General features: G+C 45.5%; 1 protein-coding gene across 2 annotated transcripts in view; it reads left to right on the forward strand.

Moving 5' to 3' along the window:
• Positions 1-20200, forward strand: part of ACO1 (aconitase 1) — a 56248-nt gene extending 36048 nt beyond the window's left edge. Inside the window, exons 11-21 of one of the 2 annotated variants that reach the window (XM_032860343.1) lie at positions 766-925; positions 2205-2340; positions 3434-3518; positions 4259-4415; positions 5837-5961; positions 7985-8089; positions 8784-8926; positions 11699-11846; positions 16393-16515; positions 18299-18484; positions 19340-20200. In XM_032860343.1, the coding sequence (XP_032716234.1) occupies positions 766-925; positions 2205-2340; positions 3434-3518; positions 4259-4415; positions 5837-5961; positions 7985-8089; positions 8784-8926; positions 11699-11846; positions 16393-16515; positions 18299-18484; positions 19340-19453 (1482 nt within the window). In that variant the 3' untranslated portion in view covers positions 19454-20200. Of the gene's footprint in view, positions 1-765; positions 926-2204; positions 2341-3433; positions 3519-4258; positions 4416-5836; positions 5962-7984; positions 8090-8783; positions 8927-11460; positions 11596-11698; positions 11847-16392; positions 16516-18298; positions 18485-19339 lie in introns of those variants that run through there. The other variant, XM_032860344.1, reaches the window with a different exon arrangement.
• The last annotated feature ends 2277 nt before the right edge of the window (positions 20201-22477 follow it).

Consider the following 22477-nt stretch of genomic DNA (forward strand, 5'->3'; position numbering starts at 1 on the left):
TCCCTTCATGTCCATGTCCCTCAGCCTCCACAGTGTGGCCTCACATCTCACAGCAGAAAGTCATTGGTCCCCATTTGAACCTTCCATGGCACTTGGTCTGAAACCCTTGGATGGCATCCATGTTCTTGAACTTACATTGCTGGTCCTTTATATTATTTGTAGGTCTGATTTCCCTTATTGGACCATATGTTTGAGTGAGGGTTTGTGTCAGCATCACCTTTGTATTCCACAAAGTACCTAGTGTCTTGTGTGCAGATTTTCAATGAACATCTCCCCAAATGATGATTAAGATATGTGATACATTTTATCGTGGGTCCATCAGCATGACACCAAATGTTCAGCTGTACTTGATTTGCCTTATTGACCACGGTTAGTTGAATCTGTCCAAAAGGACACCTTTTTCTAAATTTCCACCATGTTAGAATCAGTGACTGTGGTTCATATCCATGAAACTCTACAATAATGTCATCTGCTTTAATTAGACTAACTTGGAACTAAATTTGTAGTTGTAAGCAAGTCATTGTTAATAGGACTTCAAAGCAGAGTGAGAGTCAGAAATTATGACTGTCTTTTATAAAGATTTAAAAACAATAAAGAGGCTTTCATTTTTCTGTAGCATTTCAGAGTTCATTGGCCGAGATATTTGTTTTGCTAAAAATTGGCTTTTGAAATTATACGTACAAGGTATTTCTTTTTCTTCTAAAGTGAGAACATTTCACAGTGTTTTTTCTTCCTTTTTTTTTTTTTTTTTTTCCTTTCCCATAGCAAGGGTTTAAAGGATTCCAGGTTGCTCTGGACCGTCATAATGACCACAAGACGTTTATCTACAATAATAGCGAATTCACCCTTACTCATGGTTCTGTGGTCATCGCTGCCATTACTAGCTGCACAAACACCAGTAACCCATCTGTGATGTTAGGGGCAGGTGAGTGTCGGCCTCCCTCCCCGAGGTCATGGGGACACGTGGGCGGGAATCTTTCAAGACACTACCTTGGGGCTTACCTGAATCTACGTGCAATTCCCCAAACCTTTTCTTTTCCTGATGCAGAAATGTGTTGGTCCAAAAGTGTTTACACAATAATGAGTGTCCAAAGCAAAGTATGTAAAGTAGAATACATAATGCATACTTGTCTTTGGAATTAACGCAGAAAATAAGTAGAAGAAAGCAAAAAAAAAAAAAAAATTTTCTGGTAAGCTTAGAATCTTGTGTCAGACTCTAAAAGAAAAAAAAAACTATTTTCATATCACAGATTAGTGTCTGTAAAAACCCTGATAGGCCTTTTTGTACACCAGACTTCAGTCTGTCTCAGAAGTATTTTAAGTATCTCTGAATTGGGGCACAGGGAGCTTACTTGGCTCTAAGCAATTCTGGTCAAGTAGTTGATATTATATACAGAGTTTTATTAATAGAAGTCTCTTTAGTGTCAAGATTTTTTTGTCATTCCCAAGAGTTCCTTTTGTGTCCATAAACCAAAATCATCAAAGACTTCTTTCTTTAAAAAGTGTACACGTACATATGGAACACCTTTGTCCAAGAATTCATGCGTTGATCCCTAAGCTTTTTGTGTCTGGAGCAAATGAGTTTCCTTAAGACAAGTCAGTAGCTTGTCTGTAGAGTCTTGTGCCTTTTTACCCCCACTCATTTCTTTCCAAATTCTCTGATATGTCATAAGAAAGCACCCAGCGTCTCTGCAGTAGTCTCTGTATTTGCCAAAATTCCAGCAGCCGAGAGCTCTTGATTTTCTCCTTTAAAAGAATACCTGGGGACTAGATTTTTACTCTACCCTGACCGTACTTCTCACTAACCAGTACACAGTTTATATCCTTTAAGAAAGGGCCCTACCAGTTATAATCTTCATCCAAATAAAACATAATCAGAAAGATTATTTTTCCTCCAAAAGTTAAAATCTTAATTCTATAATATATTCCTTAATATTTTTAGGTTTATATCTTCAAAAGAAAAAGCCTATCTCTTTCTTCATTTCCTTGACTAATTTTGAGTTTACTGTGTATCTGCAAATACCTTTGGGTCAGTGAGTTGTTGATTTGTGCTAGGTAGCAAAAGAACAGTCAGCACCGTGATCAGGGCTTTGTTGGGCGGTGGTAGGTGACACAGACGGAGGGGTCGGTCTCTCTCCTAAAACCGCCCCGGCACCGAGAGCGGGAGGCCACCCAACACTGTGTCGGTGTTTACCATTTCACAGGACTGTTAGCAAAGAAAGCTGTGAATGCTGGCCTGAACGTGAAGCCTTACATCAAAACTAGCCTGTCTCCTGGAAGCGGTGTGGTCACCTACTACCTGCGGGAGAGCGGGGTCATGCCATATCTGTCCCAGCTTGGGTGAGGAGGCATTTTCTTTTATACCGTCACTTATGTTGTATTTTATTCCACACGTATCACACCGCATCACCTTCTCTGATGGTATCTGATGAGTCTCATCAGCCAGTGAGCAGACTTCCACCCTCACATTCCCACAGAGTCAGGCCCTCCTGTGGACAGTTGTGCTTGTTGTTCATCAGACAAGCGTGCCCTTGAAGGGCAAAGCAGGGCTGAAATAAGCCTGTGCTTTGATGTGGCGCCACAGCCTTCTGGAGGGGGGGATGTCTCTTCTCAATTGGCAGAGATCATGAGACGGGCTAGTGCTGGCTCAGCAGCTGAGAGGCTGCCGTTTGGCATGAAAATAACTGGCTAGACATGTTTTAATTCCTTGGTTTAAACAAGTCATTTGTTACCGAATACAATTCCTCCAGTTTCCCCACTATTCCTGATTTGGATGAGAAAGATTTTTTTTTTTTTTTAAGATTGTATTTATTTATTTGACAGAGAGAGATCACAAGTAGACGGAGGGGCAGGCAGAGAGAGAGAGAGAGAGGGAAGCAGGCTCCCTGCTGAGCAGAGAGCCTGATGCGGGACTCGATCCCAGGACCCTGAGATCATGACCTGAGCCGAAGGCAGCGGCTTAACCCACTGAGCCACCCAGGTGCCCTGGATGAGAAAGATTTTATTTGGATGTCTCATAAAAGTCGAAGTCCTTATTGATTATACAATCAAAGTAGTGATGAGAGAAATTAAATGGTGATGTGATTTCAATTTTTAAAAAGCCTAGATAGGCCCCTTTTTACAATTTACTCAGAAAAGACTGAGTGATGTAGAATAGATGAGTAGTATATTAAAATGCTCTACCTGGATGGCTCACGTAGAACATGCGATTCTTGATCTTAGGGTTGTGGGGTCAAACCCCACGTTGGGGGATAGATAGTACTTAAAATTTAAAAATCTTTACAGCACTCCTGAGAATGAAAGCTTTGTAGAAACAGGACTATACTTATTCCACATGCCCCCGTTCTCTGTGAATCAGCTGTCTCTAGAACTGTCCCCAGCAGAGCAGCTCGCTGGGACTCATTCTCCGTCTCGCTTCTCTTCCGGCGGCTAGGTTTGATGTGGTGGGCTACGGTTGCATGACCTGTATCGGCAACAGCGGGCCCTTACCTGACCCTGTGGTCGAAGCCATCACGCAGGTAATGACCGAGGAGCCTGTGGGGCTCTTTTCATGTGATGTGTGACCTGAATGCTGGTCATCTCAGGAAGTCCCATGGCAGCAGGGGGTGTGTTCAGACATATGGTCTTTGAAGTCAAGCTAACCCGACTAGCTATCGACCTTGTACCTCAGTTTTCGCACCTGTAAATTGGGGATGATGATAGGACCTGTTTCACAGAGTTGTGAGCATGGAGACGACAGTGGATGTGAAGGACTTGGCACAGTGCCCACACACATGGGCTCTTGGACTACACACGGCTCCAGGACTCTGTGTGCCTGGCCATCTGCAGCCTGGCTCAAAGTCAGGTGTGTCTCTACACAGTGCAGTCGAAACTGCATTGCATGGCCTTGATTTCTCTCCCATAAATTCTGTAGCATTGAGAAGCACCATTTGGTTTGCATGAATTACAGAACCTATGGAGGTCAGTGTGGCTTCCTTTAGCTTTCAACTATTGGACTTTCCCTCCGGTTCTCAGGCCCTGGGTGGCAAAATCACGAGTATGCTGCCTTCTGACACACCTGGGATTTCATTTCTCTTGGTGTCCTTCGCCACAGTCTCCCCAGGGACACCCATGCATGCTCTTCTCCCAACAGGCAGAGGACCAAGGCAAAGGGAGGTTAAAGAACTACCCCTGTGATGGGAGCGTTCTGTAGGTGGTCTAAGACAGAAAGCCTGGCCCCCTTCTCCGTGTCACCAGATCTTTCTCTTGCCGGACACAGGGAGACCTGGTTGCTGTTGGAGTACTCTCTGGGAACAGGAATTTCGAAGGTCGAGTCCACCCCAATACCCGCGCCAACTACTTAGCCTCTCCGCCCTTGGTGATAGCCTATGCAATTGCTGGGACCATCAGGATCAACTTTGAGAAAGAGCCGCTGGGTAAGATGTAGTTTGTGGGGCTGCCTTTGTCTGTTTTCGGGCGAATTCAAAAATATTACTGGAGGGAGAGTAACCACTTTTGTTAATAGATAATGAGGCATAGGTAGGTGGTCGGTTAGTTCAGCTGGTTAGAGCATGGTGCTAATAAATAATGAGGCATAGAACTGACAAAGATGAGAAGAATATTTTCTTTTCTCCCCATACACAGCCAAGACAGAACTGGAACAGACAAAAATCGAATGAAGGATAAGGGATGACAAAAGGAAATCTGAAAAGTCAGAGAGAGTGTCCTATTCTGGCTTCATCCCCAATTCTTCTCTTTCTAGCTCCGATTTTTTTTTAATTTTTTATTTTTTTAATTACTTTTCAGTGTACTAGATTTCATTGTTTATGCACCACACCCAGGGCTCCGTGCAACACGTGCCCTCCTTAATACCCACCACCAGGCTGGCCCAACCTCCCACCCTCCGCTCCTTCAAAACCATCAGGTTGTTTTTCAGAGTCCATAGTCTCTCATGGTTCATCTCCCCCTCCAATTTCTAGCTCCGATTTTATCTAACATGGGGCACTGTTTTAACATATCCAGTGTAGGAACATGTCTCAAATAGTTCAGCCTCCCCAGATCCAGAGAAATGATGCTTTTTGTTTCCTTTCCTCTGGAGGTCTTGCTGTGTCCTCCTCTGTCCAGTCTCAGCAGATTCAATAATATGACAACGGTGCCCCTTCAATTTACTGTTAGGAGATCACCACTAGAGCTAGAGTCGATCCTCATGTGTGGATTCAGTATTTGCAAATTTGCCTCTTCAATAAATGTAATTGAGCCCCCAAATCAAGACTCGTCTTGCCTCCGTAGTAATTGGCAGATGTGCACAGAGGGGTAAAGCTTTTGCGTCACTTCAGCTGCGGCCGAACGAGGCAGGGCCCTGCCTTCTCCTTTCAGCTCGCATATCCTGTTCATGCTCTGTGTAGTGCCATGTTTTTCCACATTTTTGTGGTTTTGGTGATTTCACTTTTTAAAAATAGCCCCCAAGCATAATGCCGAAGTGCTGTCTACCGTGCGGAAGCCCAAGAAGGTTGGGGGTGCCTCATGGGAGGTAGACTTTGTTCAGGCATGAGTTGTAGTGCTGTTGGCTGGGACTTCCTCGTAAATGCTTCAGCAAGATGACCTAGATGAGTGTCTTTAAGCAGAAGCACACGTGAAGCAAGATTACATATTGGTCGGGTTCTGAAAGTGTTGTGACAAGAGGCTGTCAGGAGCCTGACCCACGTCCTCCAGTGCCAGCAATTCACACTTCACCACACGGTGTTGGCATGGACTTTACAGAATGCTTCTACCACAGCGAATGGGATTAGACTGGTTGGGATCATGAAAATGGGCTATTAAATGCAGTTTTTCTCCTTAATAAACTTATTTTCCCCAGGGGTCAATGCAGAGGGACAGCAGGTATTTCTGAAAGACATCTGGCCAACCCGAGACGAGATCCAGGCGGTAGAGCGTCAGTACGTGATCCCGGGCATGTTTAAGGAGGTCTACCAGAAGATAGAGGTGAGGTCCCCGTCCACTCTGCCCACTTGTGGCGAGGGGACAGCCGTTCCTCTGTGGCATCTGCAGATCCCAAGGCCGATGGTGGTAGAAACTAGAGGAAGTCACATTTCTTTCTTCAGATAACCAAGGAGGTAGTTCTCAGTCATTTTCTCCTGTGACTTCCATTTTTACACACCCCACACGCTCCAGATCTTCCCAGATTTGGACAAAGGTCCCAGACTTGGCAGCAGTCTCAAGAAGAGAGGTTGTAGGTTGTGTGTGATTCCTACCCAGTTCGCCAGAACCTCCCTGCCTCAGACCCTGGGTGCTGTGCCGGCTGTGGTTGGGGATCCCTCATGTCACTATAGAGTCTCACTGACGTAGAGTTCATGGGTTGGATGCCCCTCCCAGAATTATTTGGATGCTTAAAAAAAAATTTAAAAAGCCACTAAGGAAAAAGCACCAAACTACTGAATTAAATAAACCTTTCTGCACATTTGATAAATAGGGAGAAAATGTGTGGGGCTCAGTATCATTTTCTGAGACCCTTGGATGTTATTCCTTTCTCTGAGAAGGAGAGTTGTGTTAGGCTCACCCAAGGAATGCTGACTGGGTCTTGGGTTTGAAATACAAGAGCAGACTATCTGGGAAAGAGGGTCAAATTGGGATCACATTCATGGACCATGATCTCCCTCAGGGTGCTCACTGGGAAGTGGTATGAACAAGTTTGCAGGGCACTGGGTTAAATGCATTTCTCCAAAGACTGAAGTTATGGCCCCATGGAAACAGTTGAAGCTGACTTTAATGCATAGCAGCTGTCATTTGCTGTCCCGTGTCCCTGTGACCTGGACATCTACTTCCCCAAATCTTGAGAGAGTAAATAATTTCCCCTTGGGTACAATCTGGATTATTTTTTCATAAATTATATTATGTATATGGCTTAGTTATCTCTTGCTGTGCAACAAATTATCCCAAAACTTAGAAACCGACTTTATTAAATTTCATGGTTTCTGTGGATTAGAAATCCACGTGTGGCTTACCTGGGCGCCTCTGCCTTCACAAGGCACCAACCGAGGTGTCCTTTGGTGTAGAGCTCATCTGAAGGCTCAGCTGGGGGAGGATCCACTTCCAGGGCAACTCGAGTGGTTGTTGGCAGGACAATACACCTCACAGGCTGTCGGACTGAGGGTCTCCGTTCCCTTCTGATGGTTCCCTAGAGGCTCTTCCCCATTGCCTTGCTCAGGGGTCTCTTCACAGCTCACAGCATGGTCCTGGCTTCCATCAGAGCAGGCCGGAAAGGGAGAGTCAGACAGAAGGCAGTCTCTTTATAACCCAGTCTTGGAAATGAGTCACCAGGTTCAGCCCACACTCAGCAGGAGCCAATCGCTTAAGGGTGTGCAGTGGGTGGGGGCAGGTCCTTAGGGCCATCTTCTAGGCTGCCTGTCGCAGTGTTTGTGTATTTTGAAGTCATCTGGCATGACAGTGTCTTAGTGTCAAGGAGCTCTTTTATGTGACTAGAATAAGAACTATTTTGGTCTGGGTTTTATTGAAGTACAGTTGACACACGGTGTTACATTGGCTTCAGGTGTACAACATGGTGATCGGACAACTCTGTGCGTTACCCAAGCATAGCCACCATCTGTCACCATTCGACACTATTACGATACCATTGACTGAATTCCCAACGCTGTACCTTCATCCCCGTGACTTACTCATTCCGTAACTGGAAGCATGTACCTCCCCCTCCCCTGTGCCCCTTTTTGCCCATCCTCACACCTCCCCTCCCCTCTGGCAACCATTAGTTAGTTCTCTGTGTTTATGGATCTGTTTCTGCTTTGTTTGTTCACTTTGTTTTATAGATTCCCCCTAGCAAGGAAATCATAGTATCTGTCTTTGGCTATTTCACTTTCATACCTAGAGGGTATTATGCTAAGAATGGTTTTTATTGTACTCTTAGGATATATAGTTTCTGGTTTCATGTCACACTTAACTTTGAATGCAGTGTAATTAGATTTGCTTTCCTTTCTTCTTTTTTGTTTGTAAGACCGTGAATGAAAGCTGGAATGCCTTAGCAGCCCCGTCGGACAAGCTGTATTGCTGGAATCCCAAATCTACATACATTAAGTCACCACCATTCTTTGAAAACCTGGTATGACTTTTTTATTTTTAACAAAATGAGTTTTTCAAAATTCTCTTTCCTTATAAAGTCTATCTGATTACCTTCTACTCTTACTCTAACTATGCATTCCAGTGAAACCTTTACCAACACGAGCAGACAGTACTGGGGAGAGTTCTGAGACACTGGGGTACTTGGCTCTACAGTGTCTCTGTCCAGGGGATCTGTGTGTCTGAGCGGACACGCCCTGGCCATCCCGTACCACCTGGACAGAGACTCCAAAAAGTCTGAGGACTGACTGTTTCAGCAAAACATCCCCGGGCCCGCTATATTTAAACTTTATACTCAAAAAAAAAAAAAAAACAAGGGAAATCTTACCTATAACTGATGATCAAGGAGTTTACGCACTGCTGGTGGGAAGAGGAGGGGAGTAGAAGCCAGGGTTCTGGTTGTCCTCAGCATCTCCGTTCCCTGGATGTGGAGACACAGAAGGTCATTTGCAGCTGCATTCCTGTTGCTTTCGAGGGAATAGTCCCAGTACTTTGCCTCCCTTCAGGGGTGGAATGTGAATGTTTGGAGTAAATTCACCTTACTTTTGGAAGCACCTCTGCTAAAACCAAAAACCTAGAATTTTCTGTACAGCACCGTAGGGCTGTCACCCAATTCAGGTCCACCCTGGTGACTGGAGAAAACCTGAACTGGCACTGACTGGCGTATTCTTTGCTAGACTTTGGCTCTTCAGCCGCCCAAATCTATAGTGGATGCCTACGTGCTGTTAAACTTGGGAGATTCCGTAACAACTGACCACATCTCTCCGGCTGGAAATATCGCAAGAAACAGCCCTGCTGCTCGCTACTTGACTAACAGAGGGTAAGTGTGAGCGAGGGGAAGAAAGACTAAGCAGCAAAAATGGAGAGAATGAGGCCGGTGTTTCTGTTGACATGTTCTCTTTTCAATCAAACTCTGGTTTTTCACCAAACCTTGAGGCTTGAAAACCAGTCACGTTTTCTGTTTGCTGCTTTACAGCTTCCTTGGGAGATTCCATGAGTGAGGAAACCCTAGCACAGGGACCTTCTTTCTGTGCCAGTGTCCCCACTGGAGTCCAGGCTCTGCTCTCAGCCTGCGGGGCACTCAATGGGGTGTCCTCTGCACTGCTGCCCCCTGCCTGAGACATGTCTGACTGTGATTTGCCGCTGACACATCCATTGATGGATTCATCAATCACAGACTGACGTCAGCGGGTACCAAACCAGTATTACGCACTGTCCTCTAATACACCGAGAGTGGTCAGAGTCTGTCCCAGAGCTGACTTTCCCTGAGAATTATCTGGGGAGATAAACATTCCGGCTCCGCTGGCACCTCCCATTTCCACATCTTCAGGGATGGGCCCAGAGCTAATCTAAGAACAAAATTCAAAACTTATTCATTCTTTCTTTCCTTTTTTTTTTTAAGTCAGTGCCAGAGGAAAATGGCCTTGACCCCATCTCGCTTTCCTGGTGGCTGAGGTGTTTTCTTCACACCTCTCCATCCTGCTGAGCCCCACTCAGCCTCTGCCTCCTCCTGGTGCATCCTATAGGACAGTCATGTTCAGAGCAAAAGTAGTCCACGTTCCCCAGAGACGGGAGTGCTGTAAGCATCAGAACCTAGCCCGCCTCTAGAGTAAGGGATGCACAGGAGTCTATCTCAAGATTTTTTTTTAACGTGGGGCAACATTGTATTAAATGTACAGGGACTTGCTACACACAGACACAAAGGATAAGATTCTGAAGGGAGGGATTGTGCTTTGAATGGGAGACCTAAGTGCATCACCGAGCAGAGAAGGGCAGGGGATATTTGAGAGGGGTCCACGAATTCCTGCTCTTTCCCCTCCCCACACTGCTCTGGCTACATTGGTGGGTGCCTCAGTTGTTGAATATTCCAGGTGAGTTCAAATACCCTTCTGCCTGAGAGCCTTTGGTTGAGCTGGCTGTTTTTTCCTCTTGGATGCTCTTCCCCAACTCCCTTGCCACTTCAAGTCTTCCTCCATGAGGTCACCCCCACTGTACCCCTGTTTTCATCTTGATCTACTTTTTTCCCCCTCAGTTATTAACCACAATGTAGTAACACTTAGGTAAGATACTCATTTTAAAATTATGATTATTTGTCTCTACCTTTTAAAGATTTTATTTATTTATTTGATAGAGAGAGAGAGATCACAAGTAGGCAGAGAGAGAGAGGGGGATGCAGGCTTTCTGCCGAGCAGAGAGCCTGATGTGGGGCTCGATCCCAGGACCCTGAGATCATGACCCAAGCCGAAGGCAGAGGCTTAACCCACTGAGCCACCCAGGCGCCCCTGTCTCTACCTTTTAGAAGTAAGCCCTGCAAGGGCAGGAATCCTCATCTGTGTTGTTCCTTGATCTACCTCAATCCCTGAGAATAGTTCTTGGCATGTAGCTGGGGCTCAGTAGTTGCTGAATGACTGACTGAATGAATGGGAGAAAAGGATTCACCAATAAACAGAGACGGCGGTTGAGGCTGGAGAAAGAAACTAAGGAAAGAAGCAGTGACCACTACTTTTTTTGATTGGTGATGGTTGACACTTTTGAGATATGGACTCTAGGGAATTGAATGAAAAGAATCCTACCTTCCTAGAAAAGTGCACATATCCCCAACATTCTGGATACAATTTCAGGAGTTTGTAGACATGCTCACCTGCTCCTGAATCCCATTCACAGACTCTCTCCATCTCCAGATCACATCTCACGGTGAGATTAAACTACCACTCACACACACGTCCTAGCATTTTTAAAGAAACCCAGTGAGCCGATCGCTGTGTTACTGTAAAATGTTCCTGCTGTCACAAAGTGTCCTTTCACCGGGGCCCCCAGACAGAATTTTTCTTTGATTTCAGGACCAGGAAAAGCTGTTCTGCCTCTTTGGCACCACTCTGACTTTTATCTTATGAAAATTGTAAATCATGTTGCCTGTCCTGTGTTCTTGATGACTTGAGGACAAATGTATACCTCCTTCCAGTTAGTTTACAGAGCATATTTTATGTTTCCCTAATTCTTGGCTCCACCCCACTGGCCCATGCTGATTAGTCTTTTGCTTTCCTTTTTCTTACCCATTTTTAATATTTCATCTTTTTTTTTTTAAGATTTATTTATTTATTTATTTGAGAGAGAGACCGTAAGAGAGAGCATGAGAGGGGAGAAGGTCAGAGGGAGAAGCAGACTCCCCTTGGAGCTGGGAGCCTAATGTGGGACTCGATCCCGGGACTCCAGGATCATGACCTGAGCGGAAGGCAGTTGCTTAACCATTGAGCCACCCAGGTGCCCTTTTATCTTTTGTGACACTTTCTAGGCTACCCTATTGAATCAGTAAAATGAATACTCATTAGAGTTCCTCCTGGTTTTTCTATTCAGATTTAAAAGACTAGAAGTTGATCCTGAGACAATGTTGATTTCCCCCTTTCACTGTCCCACCTCTAATCTCTGACTCTACGCTCAGCAGAAGATAAAAGAACCAGCTTTTCTGTCTTGGAGAGTGATGCTTAGTAGACTTAGATATCTAGGTCGGTGATTTTTCCTTTTTCTTGATGGAAGCTAAGTTTTGTCTTTGCACCGTTCACTAACCTAGCTCCTCTCCTGCTTGCATTATTAGCTTGACTCCACGAGAATTCAACTCCTATGGCTCCCGCCGAGGGAATGATGCCATCATGGCACGGGGGACGTTTGCCAACATTCGCTTATTAAACAAATTTTTGAACAAGCAGGCACCACAGACTATACATCTGCCTTCTGGAGAAATTGTGAGTACTATCCCTTTGTCAGGCTCTGGGTGATTGGACATTTACATGGTTGCTTTCCTTTGGGCCTTGTTTTTTCTTTATAGCCCCGTGGTACCTCTTGTTTCGAGAAAGTTCATCATGGATAGAGATGCCCTTTTAAAGTTTTACAACTTTCTCTTCCTGCTTAGAGATTCTGCTTCATGGCTTCCTGGGAGTTGAGTTTATGAAGCTCTGAGTGAAATGCCATCAATTCAGAGTATTTGAAGGGGAACTTCAGGTTAAGATAGAGGATATTTATCAACAGGTGCTATTGTATGACTTTATTAGCATTTAATTAAGTCCCCATAGAGGAACATAGAGTCCCACTGAGGCCTGCAGCTGTCCTGACGGAATCCCTTTGCAGTTGGCCTGTTACAGCAGGAACTGTTCGTTCCCACACGGGAGGGAGGCATGTGACAGGCGGGAGAGTCTGCGCTTTGAGTCTGACAGACCGGCTGTGGAGGCTTCAGCAAGTTATTGCCCTCTCTGAGCTTCATTCTTCTGACCTCCGAAGCAGGATATCCACCCTGTGAGGCTGGGAGGCCTAAGCTTAAATAGAATGATGTGTATTAAATACAGAGCAGAGGATCTGGCACATGTCGTGGGTCCTCGGTGTTGCTTCCCTCTCCAGCAGGAGCTGCCAAGCTGCTTGAGAACTGTTTGAGTTACTTGAGAAATCACCCTCCTGACTTACTTAAAAATAATAACAGCTAGGATTTCTATAGAACTTATTACATCCCACATACTCTTCTAAGCTCTTTGCCTATATTGACTTCTTTAATCCTCATAACCACCCTTTGAGGGAGGTACCATACTTGTCCATTAAGATAATAAAAATGGAGATTAAAACCCAAGGAGTCTGGGGACACCTGGGTGGCTCAGTCAGTGGGGCATCCAACTCTCGGTTTTGGCTTAGGTTGAGATCTCAGGTCAGGAGATCAAGCCCCACAACAGTCTCCGCACTAAGCCCAGAGTCTGCTTAACCTTCTCTCTTTTCCTCCGCTCCTCCCTGCCTGAAATCAATCAATCAATCAATCTTCAAAACAAAACCCAGGGAGTCAGGCTCCAATGTCAGTGTGGTTTACCACCACCCATACTACCTCACTTCTAACAGATTTTGGTAAAGCAAACTCTTCATAGGTCATCACTGATCACCAGGACCCAACAGAAGTCAGTGCCTGGTAGGTAGGTGTTCAGGGAGGAGCAGGGATGATAAGCAAGCTATTAAATGGAAAAGATACATTTAGGTGGTGGAATGCCCTAGAGACAAGGGGAAAGACGGGCAGTATAGACACTGGCGGGGTGGGGGGAGGGGGAGGGGCTCCAGTATACTGAATGTCATAGCGAACCTCACATATTTACAAACCCTCCATGACACAGGACTTCTCATCAGATGTTCAGGGCCTCCTCTTACATAAGGAGACCAGACTCAGAGATGAACAGCCATTTGAGCCAAGACTTGAACTTGAAAGATAAACCTAGACAAAAAAACAGAAGGGGAAGGGAAAAGAACAGAGATAATGCAAAGAGTACAAGAAAATGATAAAATGATTATCTTCTCAGAGTGATGAAATGATTTTCTGTTGGCATAAAGTAATCAAAGGACAAGAAAGGGCTCTTGGTAAAAAATAGTAATTAAAAAAGAAAGAAAATGCTGTTTAAAAAAAAAAAAAAAAAAGCTCCTTAAAAAAGTCACAGGAAAAGCTGATTAGTTGAGAAAATCTCTCCGAGTATAGAACAGAAAGACAAAGGAAAAATTAGAGAAAATATAAAAAAATTAAAGACTGAAATGAGGAGGCTCAGCATCTGACTAAACAGATGACGAGAAGAGAAGAGAGGTTATTATCCAGGAAGTAACGCAAGGAAAACTCCCCCACTGCCAGATCCAACTCCACAGAACAGCCACTGCATACCTACATGATTATGGAAGACCACCTCCAAATCGCTCTGGTGTGAAGTTAAGAACAGCAGCGATGAGGACAAGATCTAGAAACTTCCAAAGAGGGAAAAACAGCTTCTGTGCCATGTGCTGGGGATCAGAAGTGCTCAAACCAACACTGGAAACTTAGACTGGTTGCACCCCAAAATTCTGTGTCCCATGTTAAAGTAATAACACATTCAGATTCAAAAACTTTAAAAATACTCCTCAGGAAGATACTTGGTGAATGTTTTTTACCAAAATGATGAAATAAGGCAAAAAGGGGTAAGATTTAGGATCCAGGAAAAAGAAATGCAGGGAATCCCCAAGATGTTGGTGAAGGAAGATTCTTCCATCACAGGAATGCACTACCTCTAGAGGAGAATCAGTCGAAATTAGGACTGAAGCTCCTGGAGAGAGATCTCCATGGAAAAGAATTTTACTTCCTTTTTTAGTTTTAATTTTTTTTAAAGATTTTATTTATTTGAGAGAGAGAGCTTGAGTGAGGTGAGGGGCAGAGGGAGAAGCAGACTCCCCGCTGAGCAGGGAGCTAGACTGACGGGATCATGACCTGAGGCAAAGGCAGATGCTTCACACTTTACCTACTGAGCCACCCAGGCATCCCCATGGAAGAGATTTTTAAATGACAGACTTCCTGATACAGTTGAATGTCTTTAGAGAATTATCCTTTAGGCAGAGTGGGGATTAACTGATGGGTTGGGACATAGAAACAGGTGAGCACACATACAAAAAGGAAATTATTAATTCCAGTGGAAATTTTTCTTAATTACCAAGAAAAGGAAATCAGAGTACATTACTTGACTCAGCTATAAATAACATTCACATGGTTAAAGTAGTACAAACACCAAATATTGACTTCCGCAAAATGTATGACATAATTATATTGGGAGGCTGGGGAGAGGGTACCCAGGGGAATGGTAATTACAAGAACTAAATCCCTGGGGTGTCTGGGTGGCTCAGTCCTTTAAGCATCTTGATTTCAGCTCAGGTCATGATCTCAGGGTCCTGGAATCAAGCTCTCCCTCAGACTTTGCGCTCAGCGAGGAGTCTGATTTAGGATTCTCTCCCTTTCCCTCTGTCCCTCCTTCTGCTCGCACACACTGTCTCTTTCAAATAAATAAATAAAATCTTTTTAAAAGGAGAGAGAACTAGGGGCACCTGGGTGGCTCAGTGGGTTAAAAGCCTCTGCCTTCGGCTCAGGTCATGATCCCAGGGTCCTGGGATCGAGCCCCGCATCGGGCTCTCTGCTCAGCGGGGAGCCTGCTTCCTCCTCTCTCTCTGCCTGCCTCTCTGCCTACTTGTGATCTCTGTCTGTCAAATAAATAAATAAAATCTTTAAAAAAATAAAAAAAAAATAAAAGGAGAGAGAACTAAATACCCATCAAAGCAGGAAATTGATAACAAAAACGGAGAAATAGAGAACTGGCAGTTTAAATATAATACTGAAAACACAGAGGCACAGTAACGGAAGAAACCACCAAATTTTACGTCCTCTTCTTTAGAAGAAAGGGCATGTTGCTTTATAAGCTCCCCAGATTTCGGTAACACCGTGTGGAACTAACCACAGCCTCCATCAGCCCACCAAAATAGTAATTTGTGAAAGCTTACTTGAAAGGTTGATTATACACCTTTCTAGAGCTTCTTTTGAAGGAAACCCTCTCTTGGGGGATTTTTTTTTTTTTTTAATTTTTTTTACTTAAGTAGCCAGGAAGAACAGTTGTTTCCTGTCACCAGCAATAATATCCAATGTCTTTGTCTTGGCACAGCAGAACATTCAGAGTTCTTGTGAGAAACAAATGAAGACATTTGTGGAAGATGTTTCTCATATATACCAAAATATTAGTTAATCCTCTTCTGTCCCGTATTGATCTGTGCTTCCACCTGTGTTTCTGCTGTCTCTGCCTTGACCTCCTTATAGAAAGGTGAATAATACAAGTTCACATTTGGGGGCACTGGGTGACCCAGTCGGTTAAGTGGCTCAATGTTGATTTCTGCTCAGGTCATGGTCTTAGGGTCCTGGAATCAAGCCCCGCCCCAGGCCCTGTGCTCAGCAGGGAGTCTGCTTGAAGATCCTCTCTCCCCCTCTGCCCCTCCCCCCACTCACTTTATCTAAAATAAATACATGTATGTATGTTTGCATTTTATGTCATTTCAGAACATGTCACCTTCTTTGTGGTTGCTACCCTACATAAGTGACCATCACTGAGTCCCTGAGAATGAGTCAAAACCCAGGTTTAGGTGGGATTCTCTGTTTTCTAAGCTGTAAAATAGTTAAATCAGTGGAAGAGGGGGGAAAAAATCTGATCTACTTTATTTTTTTTTCCCTTGATGCCTTAGGATTTGATGCTTTAGGTTTTCTAAAACCAGGACAAAAACTAGGCATTTCAGTTAAAAGAATATAAAGCTCATGGGAGGGGTGAATAGACAGGAGCTAGTTGGAGATCTGTAGAGCAGGCCACTGACTGGTTGAGTGTTGGCTGTTGGCTTTGTGTTGACTTGGGCCCCTGAAGACCCTGTCCTTCCCACCAGGTCGCCCGGCCTGTGTCCACGCTCTGCTGCGTGTGTAAACCTTGCTTTTCTCTTCCTCAGCTTGACGTGTTCGATGCCGCCGAGCAGTACCAGCAGGCAGGCCTGCCCCTGATCATTCTGGCCGGCAAAGAGTACGGCTCAGGCAGCTCCCGAGACTGGGCGGCCAAGGGCCCTTTCCTCCTGGTGAGTGTGACGTGGAGGGAGCCCACAGGCAAGCTCAGGAAAGCAGGTGCTGTTTGTTCAGCTCCTGCTTCTTGGCAGATCTGCCTTTACCCCACTCAGTGAAGGGTAACGTAGAGTTGAACCAGTTCCTCAGATCAGATACTCGTATTCTACGAACTGTGGATCTTTGGGGGTGTCTGTGGAGCAGTTGGGAGGAGGGTCTGTGAAGTCTCTGAAATTATTTTCAAATATGTGTAAACATGACTTTTTTTATGGGGAAAAATGGCACGGTTTTCCTGTTATTCAGGTTGAGGACCCGCAGTGTATTTTAGGCTATTGTTCCAGGAAGCAGTAAGCCTGGGCCACTGCTCCCGTGTTGTCTCTCAGGAGGTTCACAGGAGGGTATAAGTAAGGAGCCTGTGCTCTGGACGGACTTGGGGAGTGCACTTGTTACAGTGGCTTCCACTGCCTCTGAGTCAGCTTACAGACTCTCTAGAAAAGGCAGCTCTCTCTGGACGAAGACAGGCAGCTCCTCAGAGGCCTGAGCCTCATGAGGTGTCCCCATGGAGGGGCCATGCAGGGAGCAGACAGTTGTTAACTCTTGAGCATCGTCCGGCCCCAAAAGCAGGGAAGAGTCCAGCTCAGCTTCTATCCTCAGGGTAGGGTAAGATGACCTAGCTGGTGCCAATCTCTTATTTATGACTCGAGCAAATTAAACCTTGGGAAACACCTCATACGGTGATTTCCACACATACGGTAAAGAAGGCAGGGTCTGGCAGGCAGCCCTCCGGGGATCCAGGCTTCAGTAAATCTCTGTGAACATCACACTTATTGCTTTGTTTTGTTTTTTATCAATCATTTTGCTCTGTGGAGGGAACAAAAGATGTTCTTTGATTACTTGGTAAGGTATCAAAAGCCTGCCTTTTCTAGAAGCTGCTGAAAAGAACCAGAGAAATTACCGAAGAGGAAAGGGTTTTAGGGATGGGGCTGGAAGCTGGCAGTGCAGCCGCTGGGGGCTGTAAGAGCTGAAGGAAGCTGAGAGGACTGGCGCATGAGGGGTCCCCTGGGCTCTAGGCTTCTGTACAGAACAGCTCCGAGTTCCGGCCTCCCCGGCCAGGCTGCTCAACAGTGCTGGGCTCTCCTCATGGCAGATGGAGCTGGACACCTGGTCTGCAGCCCTGCGCAGCCCTCACCCAGCCTAGGGACGTGCATAGTATGTGTTTACAAAGCTGCCACTCCCCCCAAAGTGAACACATGTGTACACAGATCCATACGGAAGACCTCCTGTTCTTGAAACAGGATTCACAAAAGCAGCACATCAGTTCCTTCCTCTGTAGTTTGTTCTGAAAGTTGTTTTCCATTAAAACTTTTCGTGTCTGCACCTATTCAAGGGAGAGAAGAGAAAAATTTGTTATGTTGTTTTGCAGTGTGGATTCTAGATACGGTGGAAGTGTGCTAAGAGATGTTGTATCACAAAGCAGCTAAGTATGTGGTCGAGCTGCATGGGTTAAATACCAGCTACCACCACTGACTGTGGGGGTGATGGGACAGCAGTTGCCTCTATCTCCTAGGGCTGGTGGGGATGGGATGAGAGAAGCCACTTTATTTTACTGCCTGTACATTGTAGGCAGTCCGTGCAGACCAGCTGCGGTGTTATTTACTAGAGTAACTGTTTATGTAAATGACTCATTGGTACTTAGAATTTAGGTGTGAGAGGAGTTTTGAATGAAGAAGCCTTTTGTCAAGTTTCTGCGTATCTAAAGAAAACGGAAACTGTGTCCAAAGTACTGTCTTGGCTCCTCAGGGAATCAAAGCTGTCCTGGCTGAGAGCTACGAGCGCATTCACCGCAGTAACTTGGTGGGAATGGGGGTGATTCCCCTCGAATACCTCCCTGGGGAGACTGCAGAGACCCTGGGACTCACGGGGCGGGAACGATACACCATCATCATTCCAGAAAACCTCACACCACGAATGAAAGTGCAGGTCAAGGTAAGCTGGAGCTCCTCCCCCCATGCCACGCCCAAGTCACAGGCCCCTGTGTTCATCTCAAGGCAGAAGGAAATGAGTGGATTTGGAAGGAAAACAATCACTCAGTAGGAGTGCGTTAGACCTAGGAGTTCTGCTATCACCTGCTCTGTCTTCACAACACAGTGAGGAGGACACCTGTTGATTGATAACCTATTTCTGTTTACTCACAAAATTACCATCGGTTCCTTTCTTACTCCCCAACCCCACCAGCCCCACTGTCTCCTCTGACTCCCAATCTCTCTTGAACCCAGAGAAGAGTGCGGGAGGCTCGGAGACAGGACATTTTCACATGATCTAAAAAACATCTTTTTTTTTATCAAAACGTGGACATACCCCATTCTTAAGCCTCACCTCAGGTGCCAGGTTTTGGTTAGCCCAAAGGTAATGCGACAGCTCCTGAGGTGAGGCAAGGCAGGGGCCCAGAGCTGACGTCCCAGGGTCAGCAGCTGGACCAGCTGCCTAAGGGACCACCTCAGTGAGACCTCTGCTGACACATGGCTCCCAGAGGAGGTCTAATGTTACTAGGAGCTGCTGCCCCGAGAGACTTGGCCCTTGGGTGTCCGTCATCTCCATCATTCACACCCCGCGGTGCTTTGCTGCACAGAGGAGTCGGCTGGGGGCTGGTCCAAATATAGCCCCTGATTCACTGGGTCTGGGCTAGAGCCAGGACAGCACGTGCCCCCATGTGCCACTGGCTCTGCTGGTGTGCGGACCATGCTTTGAGGGGCAGCTCTGAGGGCAGAGGGGGCGTCCCTCCTGACACAGCTGCCCGGCTTCCTCCCCCACTGGTTCTCCTCTGCTTCTTTGTCGTCACAGCTGGATACTGGGAAGACCTTCCAGGCCATCATGAGGTTCGACACGGACGTGGAGCTCACTTATTTCCACAACGGGGGCATCCTCAACTACATGATCCGCAAGATGGCCAAGTAGGCGAGCTGCGCTCAGAGCCCTGGGCTTGGAGCTGCACCAGGGGAGCAAAGCGCCACTAGCCAGCCGGGTCCTTGGTGCAGAGCATCCCTGCATGGAGGCGTGTGAGCACTGAAGTACTAGTGCCATTCCTCCAGACACAGAATGAGCAGTTTCTACATTCTCTATTTTTGTGGATCTTTTTCTCTTTTTCTAGAATTTGGAAGCTAGAATGGTGGGAATGTCAGTAGTGCCAGAAAGAGAGAACTTGAGCTTCTCTGTAAAGTCATTGATCACAGAATGTTGATTTTTCACTCTTGGCCTGTTAATGTTCAGCTCGACACTAGTCAGTCTTCTCAGAAGGCATCCCCTGTCCTCGTTTCTGTTCCTCTCTCTTCTCCTCTGCTCCATGAAGCCTTCCCTTGAGGGCCACTGGTCCTTGCCTGTTATACCAGTATGAACTGACATGATAGATGAAAACATTCTCACGCAGCAAATCACGGCGGGGATTGTGATTCTCCCCTCCGCCTTTTTCCTTCAGATGGAATGATCCAGGCACCTCGTGGACAGGTCAGACACTGACATTTTTTGATTATGTACCTTTTGATGGATCAACACTAAAAAAAAAAAAAAAAATGTGATGTTTTCTTTCACTCTCTTCAGAATTTTTCCCTAGAAAACTTTTCATTTGTCCAGAGGAGAACTTTGGAGGTGGTTTTGGAGAGAGACATAGAACATTTGTAATTTGAATAAGATTAAATCTATTTTCAAAGAAAACTTGTTGACTTTGGAACTGAATTGTGTTGTGTGTAAAGCTCTCGTCTGTAATATCTGAGCAGAGCAAGTCTCAGACTACAGTATCTTGAAGCCGGGAGACCTTCAAGTTCTGCTTTTACAACATCTGTACTGTGGGCGGGGGGGTAGGGGGAGTGGAAATGCTGAGGAACAGGATTTCTCTGCCCTGCTTGGGAGCAGACAAGAAGGTAGCAGTAGCAAATATGGTAAGCAGATCTTTTTTTTTTTTTTTTTTTTTTTTCATTTTACGTTCTATAGTTTACCTACTTGCTTATGTTCATCATAGTCTGCTCTGGCTACCATAACAAAATATCATAGACCGGGTAGTGTAAACATCAAAAATGTATTTTCTCCTAGTTCTGGAGGCTAGAAGTCCGGGCTCAAGTTTCTAGTCAATTCATTTTCTGGTGAGAACTTTTTTCCTGGCTTATAGACAGCCACCTCCTCCCTGTCCTCTCACATGTCTTTCCTTCATGCGTGTGTGAAGAGAAGGAGGAGGAGTTGGCTCTCTGGTGTCTTCTAAGGACACTAATTGGATCAGATCGGGGCCCCAATCTTATGACCTTATTTAACCTTAATCACTTCCTTAGAGGTCCCATCTCCAAAGAGACGCCCTGGGGGTTATGGCTCATAACAGTTCACCTTATAGCTCCCAGGTTCATCTCTTTGTAACAAATTTTAAATCTCAAATTTAGCACTCAGCGAATGTGGCCTGGCCATCCGAACACCCAGGACTGAGTCCTCTCTCTGCCTCTCCTGAGATGAGGAACAAGACAGGTTATTGAGCAACCCTGCCCCTGAGGTTCCTGGGCCCCAGCTTGCGTTCCTAAGATTACAGACAGAACCTTGTTGTATAAAAAAGCCCATGACCTTTAAATAAAGATCAGTCCTAACATAAAAACACAAAGAAGGGCTGAGAAAACAGACTTCTACTGCCTTAGTTCTCCATTACTGTGCTCCTGGGGAGCTGTCTAGCTCCTCACATTCCGTGGTTATGTGGAGACAGAGTCTTGTGTCTATGACTTCTAGAACAGGGTCCCTTCACTTCTGGACTCCTCTGCCTCCAAACTCATTCCATATCCTGTTCATTAATAAAATGTCTTGCCCAGTGTCACACCCTGGCCCATGACAAGACCAAACAAATAAGTTCCTTTGGCCTAGTTTCTCAAGAAGGCACTAGTCCTCTCGTTCCAAACTAAATGTTTGCTGCTCTTGTTCAAGGTGCCTGCCAGTCCTCTTCTTCTCCTTGGGATTCTCTTCTCCTTTGTTAACAGTTTTCCAAATCCATTACGCCTGACCCTTCCTAGGAAAGCAGGCATTCTTCGGTGTGCACACTGTCTTAACCAACAGACTTATTTAATGCAGCAAATAAGCACATATGTCTTCGGCTATGGGACAGCCGTTAGCAGATGAGAGTCACCTCCAGGAGGGGTGTAGTAGTAATGACTCACAGTGATTTTAGAGGCACAGCTCAAACTGGTTAAGCAAAAATGTTAATAATAACAATTGGCTTGGGACGCCTGAGTGGCTCAGTGGGTTGAGCCTCTGCCTTCAGCTCAGGTCATGATTCCAGGGTCCTGGTATCAAGCCCCGCATCGGGCTCTCTGCTCAGGAGAGAGCCTGCTTCTCTCTCTCCCTCTGCCTGCCACTCTGCTTACTTGAACTATCTCTCTGTCAAATAAATAAAATCAATAATTGGCTCATAGAATGAAGAACAGAGGTAGCCACAGCCATAGGCTTGACTGGATCTAGTGAATCAAACTCAGCTTCCCTCCCTATCATTTCTCCTCTCATCTTACCTCATTCTAGGCTGTTCCTTGTGCCTGGGGAATGTAGCCACCAGCAGCTCTGGTATAATAGTTAGTAGTTCATAATCTTAGAGATTTATCTCCCAATATTCTCTATGCTAAAGTTGGGAGTTTCCAGGTCACCAAAATGAAGAACCATATCTTGAGCCCAGTTTCCCTTTCAGGGTTATGTTAGGACAGTGGAGTACCCGGCAGGGTTACGTAGAAGCAATGCAGACTTACTTCCAGAAAAACAGTAAGCTTCCCTGGCTGCTTTCTGAGGAAGCTGTTAAATGTCATGACCATAAACAGTGTTTAACACCCAAGTAGTTTTTGTTCACCCAGACAGCCTAATTATAAGCAACAATTATATAATTATAGCTGATAGTTTTAATAGTTTGCATCCCAAGAACAGAGGTCTACCTATTAGGAGCAGATTTGCTGAGTGAGATGTGTAGTTTTACTA

The sequence above is a fragment of the Lontra canadensis genome, unplaced genomic scaffold (assembly GCF_010015895.1).
Source record: "Lontra canadensis isolate GAN:19392208 unplaced genomic scaffold, GSC_riverotter_1.0 scaffold19, whole genome shotgun sequence".
Taxonomy (NCBI): Eukaryota; Metazoa; Chordata; class Mammalia; order Carnivora; family Mustelidae; genus Lontra; species Lontra canadensis.